At 44.9% G+C, this 9,507-nt stretch overlaps 1 protein-coding gene across 1 annotated transcript in view; it reads left to right on the top strand.

Annotated features, from left to right (window-relative positions):
- Positions 1-1,493: 1,493 nt before the first annotated feature.
- Positions 1,494-9,507, top strand: part of ATXN10 (ataxin 10) — a 129,242-nt gene continuing 121,228 nt past the window's right edge. The window contains exon 1 of the mRNA XM_089680763.1: positions 1,494-1,641. Coding sequence (XP_089536889.1) covers positions 1,505-1,641 — 137 coding nt within the window. The 5' untranslated portion in view covers positions 1,494-1,504. The remainder of the gene's footprint in view (positions 1,642-9,507) is intronic.

Genomic DNA, 9,507 nt, shown 5'->3' with positions numbered 1-9,507 from the left:
ATAACAACCTCCAATATAATTTTTTTTTTTCATTTTCATTTTTTTGTCATCTGTGCTCCATTAGGGAGATTTCCCATCACTTCCTATCCCATAGACCAGGGGTGGGCAACTGTGGCCCTCCAGCTATTGTCGAACTACAAGTCCCATGAGGCATTGCAAAACTGACAGTTACAAACATGACTCCCAAAGGCAGAGGCATGATGGGACTTGTAGTTCACCAACAGCTGGAGGGCCATAGACAAAACAGGAATTAAGGAATTTTGGCATTTCACCAGAATCACCTGAACCAATGTTTCATTGGAAGATTTTCCCTCTATTCCTGTTCTGATGTCAACCCAAAATTTGGGATTTTCTTTTATTTTCATTTTGATGATAAGAGTAAACAGGAAAAATAGAGAGGCTGAATCTCCGTAACAGGGTCACAGACTACAATAAAAGCTGACAGGGGTTCTAATCCCTCTCCACTCTATCCAAAACAACAACAAAAACTGTTGTATTTAGTGACACTTGAACCCCTCATCCCCCTGCACTGGTGGTCAGTGGCAGTAAGACTTAAAGTGGAACTTCACCCAAAAAGGAAAGTTCAGCTTGTTTGCACCCCCCTCCCCTCCCCTGCCACATTTGGCACTTTCTTGGGGGGGGGGGTACCTGGTCTTGACACCAGGGCGATCTGAGCCAGAAGTTTGGGGTCCCCTCCCCCCTTCTCCTGCAGCCTTCTGGGACATTTCCAAGGACTGTCTTTTTCCCTTAAGATGCCAGTGCCCACAACCAAAGCTGATTGAAGAATCAACTTGGGCGAGAACATCCCTGGACAGGTAAGTGTCCTTATACTAAAAGTCAGCAGCTACAGTATTTGTATCTGCTGACTTTTATTTGTTTTTTGGGGGGGGGAGCCTGGAGATCCACTTTAAACTGTCCCGCTCGCCCCCCCCCCCCCCCCATTTGTGGTTATTGCACTGAAGGTTAACACCCCCCCCCCCCCCCATTGATGCTCACAACAGTAACTTTAACCCATTCTCCCTCACATTGGTGGCTTTACTTGCATTGTTTTCTTTTTTTTTGTACACCAGGAGGTGTGAACAGGCTTCATTTGGTCACATAACCCAAAGAGAAGAGTATTCCTGATTCTGGTGAAGTATTGTAAGTGATGTTATCTTTCCAGGGAGAAGGACGCAGAAAGTTCTTGTTGGTTATCAGAGGCAGTGTCCGCACTGACACAAAACACTCACATATGCCCCCTCACTACACCCATCTGATCTCTGTACATAGCAAAGGAACACATTGTAGCTACCAACCCAACTGCTGCTGTCACAGCTCATAAACACAGCCACGTGCTCACGGCTTGACAAGCAAGTCCTTCCTCCAATCAGAACACAGAAAGTCATGGCTCGCGGCTGCCCAATCGTATCCCTCCCTGCACGTGCAGAGCACCAATAGAGCGTCGGTTTGCGCAGCGTGGCTCTTGGTTGCCATGACAGCATGCGAGGGCGGGCTCTTGGGAAAGATGGCGGCGCCCAGGGAACATCTGACAGTCGTGTGCGGAGAGCTGGAGGCATGGGAGATAAGCTGTACGGAAGGGGCAGAGCCGGGTGTGGACCGGGTGAGGTGGATCACCGAGCTCTTTAAGGAGGCTAAACACAGGTGAGGCTTTGTAGACGAGGCCTATTCTATTAATTGCTGGTTAGTGTAATCTGCGGAGCTGCAGTTTTCAGATTCATTGCAGGCCTGTGGAGATCTGGTCCTACCAAAGAGTGCATTTGTGCTTTTAGTGTGCTTTGTTCACAAACAGCAAAGCAACAGGTTTACTTTAATCTACCCCTCCCCCAGGCGTAGAACTAAACACAAAACATCTTTTCCTCCTTTTTAATAGATTAAAGCCCTTTGCTTGTTTTTATCTGGCCCTTGGGTCATTATTCCCCCCACTGTCAGCAACACTGACACTGGGGCACTAGTTCCATTACTGACACCAGTGAAGGGACACTATTCCTTCCATCGATACCAAAGATAGGGCGCTGCTCCTCCCGCCGCCGTCAGTGGAGGGGCGCTGCTCCTCCCGCCGCCGTCAGTGGAGGGGCGCTGCTCCTCCCGCCGCCGTCAGTGGAGGGGCGCTGCTCCTCCCGCCGCCGTCAGTGGAGGGGCGCTGCTCCTCCCGCCGCCGTCAGTGGAGGGGCGCTGCTCCTCCCGCCACCGTCAGTGGAGGGGCGCTGCTCCTCCCGCCGCCGTCAGTGGAGGGGCGCTCTTCCTAACATTGTTAACAACAAAGAGGCACTGTTCATCCCTCTAATACGAATGATGGGGCACTATTCCTTCCATTGACACCAGTGGTCTTCAAACTGTGGCCCGGGGGTCGGATCGGACCCTTTGCTTGCTTTTATCTGGCCCTTGGGTCATTATTCCCCCCACTGTCAGCAACAGTGGGGCATAGTTCCTGACACAAACAATGGGGCACTAGTTCCCTCACTGACACCAATGAAGGGACACTATTCCTCCCATTGATACCAAAGATAGGGCACTACTCCCACTGACATCAATGGTGGGACGCTACTCCTCCCGCTGACGTCAGTGGTGGGGCGCTCTTCCTCCCGCCGCCATCAGTGGTGGGGCGCTCTTCCTCCCGCCGCCGTCAGTGGTGGGGCGCTCTTCCTCCCGCCACCGTCAGTGGTGGGGCGCTCTTCCTCCCGCCGACGCCAACGGCGGGGCGCTCTTCCTCTCGCCAACGGCGGGGCGCTCTTCCTAACATTGTTAACAACAAAGAGGCACTGTTCATCCCTCTAATACGAATGATGGGGCACTATTCCTTCCATTGACACCAATGTTTGGGCACTATTCCTCCCCCTAATACCAATGATGAGACACTATTCCTCCCATGGACACCAATGATGGGGCACTATTCCTCCCACTGACACTATTGATGCAGCACTATTCTTTCCATGGATACTAGCAAAGGGGCACTATTACTCCCCCTAATACCAATGATGGGGCATTGTTTACTCCCACCGATGTAATACATTGTACCTTTTGATGTGTTGACTGCATGGTTTTTTTTTTTCTAAGCCTTTTTCTCCTTTATTTTCTTTTACAAAGGGTTTTATTATAGAATAATCAGAAATGTACACACATTCGGGGAAGATATACATTGACACACAAATATGAGGCATACAGGGCATTTTTAGAAATATTTCAGAACAATATACTGGTATAAACATAAGCGTAATCTGAGCATTTAAGTATCATGTGAGGGAAGACAGGGAAAAATTTAAAAAAAAAAAGGGGGGGGGGGAGAACTGTAAGGGGGAAACAATGAGCAAACATTTGGAGGTCAATGAAAATGCAAACTCCAACTGAAAATTTTGCTATATCAGCGTATTAAAAACCGGAGAGGCCAGAGGAAAGGTCCCTCCAGATATTAACATATATATTCCAGACCTTGGGCTCACAAAGGAGTCCGGATCGCATGGGCAGTATTGCAAATGTAGCACTTAGAGCAATGATCACAGTCATTACAATTCGCATAAGAAGAGATTGGACAGAAGAATAGAGGGGAACAAACGATGAAAAAATGAGAACAAAACCAAAACATAAAAACAAAGACAATCACGAGGGCTCCGGGGTGATCGCAACAGAATCGATCCTCAAATCGACATTAGGGACTGGTCGAATCTCGATGGGTGGGCTTCCGCCAGCCAGGGACGCCATACCTGCAGGAATTTTGTATGGGTATCCAACAGTATAGCTGTCAATTTTTCATTGACCATTATGAAGTTCATCCGATTTTGGACAGCCTCGAAACTGAGAAGAGGAGTCTTCCAAGCCCTCGTGATAGTCATTATAGTAGCCATAAATAAATGTGATGTCAGCTGCCGTTCAGGGCGGAGAAGGCCCTCCAGTGGTTTAAATAGGAGCGCTTCATACGGGTTAGGTTTAATGTCTGCGTGTAACATAGTGCGGAGAAGGGCATACACCCTGATCCACAATCTGCTAACCTTAGGGCAAGTCCACCAAATGTGAACCATAGTACCCAATTGTTGGCACCCCTGGAAACAAGCCGGAGAGTATGTGGGAATAAAATTAGCTAGACGAACAGGCGTATAATACCATCGATAAAGAATTTTGTAGGCGTTTTCAAGAATGATGACATTCCTCGAGCATTTAGCTAATGCTTGGGTCATAGTCCGCCAATCCTGTTGATCCAGAGTCCCCCCAAGTTCCGACTGCCAACGTTGATGATAGGAACAAACCGGAGGGGTTCTATAAGAAATAATGGCAGAGTAGACCAGAGAGATCAGACCCGGAGCATGAGGTCTTTGTCTGCACTGGCTTTCAAAGGGGGACAAACGGTAAGGTCCCGAGTGCATTCGTATTAGTGTGTTAACAAAATGACGGAGTTGAAGTTAACCAAAATGTTCCCGCAAAGTAATGTTATAGGAAGAGCGCAGAGTTTCAAAGGTATGTATGCGAGTAGGAGATAGTAGGGAAAGTACATCGTAAAAACCATGTGTTTGCCACCAAGCAAATTGCCTAGGATTGTCCTGACCTGGAGGGAATAGCGGGTTATGTAACAGGCGTAACAACGGTAAATGGGCAGAAATAAGGCCAGCGGAATATTTAATGGAATCCCAAAGACGAAGCGAAAGCTTCAGAGTCGGACTAAGGGTTCATGGACGATGAGAAAAGGGAAGCCACGGTAAGGAAGAGAGTGGTATCGGATGGGAATCTAACAAATCTACAGTAGCCCACAATGGGAAATGGTGAGATGCATGAATATGAGCTAGAGGGGCAATATTAGCTGCCAGGTAATAAACCTGGAGGTTTGGACAGACAACCCACCTTCACTCCTTCGCGCAAATAAAATATATTTACTAATTCTGGGTCGAGAAGAACTCCAAATGAAGGACAGAAGTTTTCGCTGATGGACTCGCAATATATGCAAAGGAACAGGAACTGGTAAAACGCGGAATAAATACAACAATTTAGGGAGATAGGTCATACGGATCGCATTGATTCTGCCAAACCATGAAAGTGGGTAATGAGACCAGGAGGACTGCATCTCGGTCAGATCTTGGAAAACAGTGGGGAAATTAGCCCGGTATAGTCCGTCATAAGTGGGGGTAAGCTTTTTCTCCTTTACTTTCACCTGGTGATCCTGCCAGTAACATACTTCTTGTCCTAGGTGACAACAGTCATTGTACTGTATCTATGAAGGAGCAGTGTTGTTACTAGTGTTGCCACCTTATCCCTTTAAAACCGAAAATATATTAGTTACACAGGTTCAGAGGCACTAAGTGAGTTTAATTACCACCTTAATCAGCCATGGAACTTGTGTAATGAATGTGTGTTCAGTTTTAAAGGGATGAGGTGGCAGCCATAGTTGTTACCCTAGACCAGCCTTTCTCAACCAAAGTTTCTCCAGAGGTTGCTAGGGGTTCCTTGAGCAACAAGCAAATTCTGTCTGATTTCTGATTTAAAATCCAATGAGCCTTTTCTATATCTGTAAGGCTCCATTCACCTCTGCATGTTTTCAGGAATGTGCACAGAAATGCATGCTTCCATTCGCAATCCGTGAACGCCTGAAAAACATGTCATACTTGGCGAAACTCGCCTTTTGCCTTGTGCTAAAACATGCGCCAAACATGGCAAAACACGCTGTAAAAAATGTGCAAACTGGAACACTGCAAAATGCTCCATGAGCTACTTTGCCATGTTTGTTGCACGTGTCTGCATGTCGCATGAAAAATCACACATCCCAAAAAATTGAGGTGTGAACAGGGCCTCAGAGGGCCTAACTGTACATGAAGTAATTTTTATCAGGGGTTCCATAAGACTAGAACCATATTTATAAGAGGTCCTCTGTATTAAAAATGTTTTAAGTCTGCACTAGATTGCTCACTCATGATTTGGACTACAGAATACCTCCTCCACCCTCATCTTAATAACATGGGAGAGGTGTTTTGTAGTCCATAATGGCAACTAGCACACTTCCTATCCCTTCATTGCTATACTTGCATCTCCACTGTATCTAAGGAATAGATTCAGTCCTCATGCACACAAAGCTTAAAAAAAATCACCACTTTTCCAGGAGTTGAGAGATTTTGCTCAGCCTGCAAAAGCACCTCTATGCAAGCCTATGTGCACATACAATTTATGTTTGTTGCCGCTGCACGGGCGTGATCAATTTTAAAGCGTGACATGTTTGGTATCTATTTACTCAGAGTAACATAATCTTTTATATTTTACCAAAAAATTGGGTTTAGTATTATATTTTTTTTTTCATTAAAATTCAAAAAGTATATTTTTTTCCCCACAAAATTGCAGCTGAAAAACTGCTGAGGTCATTACCATGTTACATAAAAAGGCAAAACCCACCAATTTATTCTCTAAACACACACACACACACACTTACCAAAAGTATTGGGGCACCCTTCCAAATCATTGGATTCAGATGTTACACTCACCTCCATGGCCACAGGTGTATAAAATCAAGCACCTTGGCATGCAGACTGCTTTTTCAAACATTTGTGAAAGAATGGGTCGCTTACAGGAGCTCAGTGAATTCAAGTGTGATACTGTGATAGGTTGCCACCCGTGGAATAAGTCCATCCGTGAAATTTCCTTGCTACTAAATATTCCACGGTCAACTGTTAGTGGTATTATAACAAAGTGGAAGCAACTGGGAACAACAGCAACTCACCCATGAAAAATGATAGGGCAGGGTCAGCGCACAGTGCACAGAAGTTGTTAACTGTCTGCAGAGTCAATAGCTAAAGACTTCCAAACTTTGTGTTGCCTTCAGATTAGCACAACAACCGTGCATAGAGAGCTTCATGGAATGGGTTTCCATGGTGGAGCAGCTGTATCCAAGCCTTACATCACCAAGTGCAATGCAAAGCCTCGGATGCAGTGGTGTAAAGAAAGTCGCCACTGGACTCTAGAGCAGTGGAGACATGTTGTCTGGAGTGACAAATCACACTTCTCTGTCTGGCAATCCGATGGACATGTCTGGGTTTGGTGGTTGCCAGGAAAACGGTACTTTCCTGACTGCATTGTGCCAAGTGTGGAGTTGTTTTTCAGAGGTTTGGGCTTGGCTCCTTAGTTCCAGTGAAGGGAGCTCTTAAGGCGTCAACATACCAATATATTTTGGACAATTTCATGCTCCCAACTTTGTGAGAACAGTTTGGGGATGGCCCCTTCCTTTTCCAATATGACTGAGCACTAGTGCACAAAGCAAGGTCCATAAAGACATGGGTGATGAGTTTGGGGTGGAGGAACTTGACTGGCCTGCACAGAGTCCTGAACTCAGCACGATAGAACATCTTTGGGATGAATTAGAGTGGAGACTGCAAGCCAGGCCTTCTTGTCCGAAATCAGTGCCTGACCTCACAAATGCGCTTTCGGTAGAATGGTCAAACATTCCCATAGACACCTAAATAGACTCCTAAACCTTGTAGACAGCCTTCCTTGAAGAGTTGAGTTTATAACGTCAAAAGGTGGGCCATCTCAATATTGAACACTACAGACTAAGACTGGGATGCCACAAAACCACTACCCCCTCCTACCAAAATATGCATTCAGGAGAGGAGCTTAAATGAGTTCACCTTTGGGAACATGTTACATGTTCCACCTGTTTTGTAAAATGTTCCCACTGTTGCATACTCTGCCTGATTGTATTCTTGTTTTTCCCCCCCTCCCTGTGTCAGCGTTACTAGCTGTCAGTTTGTTAAACCTCCAGGTCGTCCCATAATATCGGGAAATCAGAACCTCCCAGAAGGTGCCAGCAAATACATAGATTATTTCCTGCGTCCATAGTATTCTAGTTTTGTCATCGTATATTGAGGATTTTGTATATAAACTTAAGCAATAACAATAGATGATGGTGTATGGCTGCCTAGCCTAGACGTGGAGGCCCTTTATAGTAATATAGGGCAGGATCTTGGACTTAAAGTGTGCAAGTCTTTTCTAGAGGTGAGAGGAACAATTTTTCAAAGACATACACAATTCATTCTTCAACTGCTAAAATTCATTTTAGAGCATCATTTTTTTTCTATTTGATGAAAAGATCTATAGGCACAACAGAGGAACTGCCATGGGTTCATCATGTGCACCGATCTATGCAAATCTGTTTCTTGGGTGGTGGGAGCATACCATAGTTTTTACAGATGATCTGCAACAATATACCTCACACATCTTACTATTGGTTATGTTTCATTGATGATATTTTCATCTTGTGGCAGGGTCAAAAGGAAGTGTTCAGTGAATTTTTAACCCATCTGAATGAGAATATCATCAGTATGTACTTCACTAGTATTCATATCTTAGAGCTCAAAATCACTAGAGGAGACCGCGGTGATATTAATACAACAATCTACCGCAAATCGACTTCCACCAACAGTTTACTCCGTTGGACAAGTCAATATCCAATGTTACTGAAAAGCGGTACCCCACTGGGAAATTCATGAGTGCTAAGAGGAATTGCTCAACGGAGGGAGCCTTTCAAGCTGAGAGTCTTAAGATAGTGGATAGATTTAGGAGACGAGGCTACCACTTATATTATCTGAGAAAATCTTCTGAAAAGGTGAATGCAGTCTCAAGAGAGTCCCTACTTGGTCCAAAAAGAATAAGGAGAGATGACCAATCAGGAATGCAGACTTATTCTAATCGGTCAGGCCAAATGTTCAGTATTCCCCAAAGATATTACAGTGTTCTGCATGAAGATAAATATTTATCTCAGATTCTCCCCAAAGACCCTGTAATTACCTAGAAGCGATAGGAATCTTAGGGACATGTTAGTACACAGCTATCTGGATAAGCTCCCAAGAACATCCACTCTGCATACCTGGCTACCAGGTAGACATAGGGGTAGCTTAAAATGCGGACATTGCAAAGCCTGTGCTTATATCCCCACTATCAAGGAATTTGAAAATATGATGAATGGAGAAAATGATAAAAATAAGAGCTTTTTATAATTGTAGTACTGAGGGGGATTGTGTACGCTATGAAATGCCCCTGCCCAGTATTGTATGTGGGGAAGACTATCTGTCCACTTAGAGGGTATTAGAGCTTGTCTATGACATTGCCCAAAAAAGAGACCGATCGCTAGGCATATACTGCAATAACATGGAGGTCGAGCTGAACTATTACAGTTCTGGTTTATTGAACACTTTAATCTTGGTCCAGGAAAGGGAGATCTGGACAAATCTTCTTAAACTTGAGGCCAAGTGGATTTTTAGTGTAAATTCACGGGCACCTTATGGGCTAAATTAAGTTTTTACCTTTTTTACCCTTTTTTATGTTACTAATGTTTCTGATGTGCGATTTTGATTTTGCCTTTTTTTAGATAATTGTAAGGACTGGTTTGCGATGAGAGGATGACCCTATACATCATTGGAATAATCACTGATTTGTTCAAAAAGATATGGTTAGAGCAAGGACGGACTGACCATTTGGAAACTTGGGCACTGCCCGGGGCCCCATTAGATGCCCCTGGTACCTTTTATCATAGGCTTTTTTGAG

The sequence above is a fragment of the Staurois parvus genome, unplaced genomic scaffold (genome assembly GCF_062004578.1).
Source record: "Staurois parvus isolate SC_StPar_1 unplaced genomic scaffold, SC_StPar_1.0 ptg000249l, whole genome shotgun sequence".
NCBI lineage: Eukaryota > Metazoa > Chordata > Amphibia > Anura > Ranidae > Staurois > Staurois parvus.
Note: the sequence above shows the minus strand (reverse complement) of the source record. Positions and strands in the feature narration are given on the sequence as shown.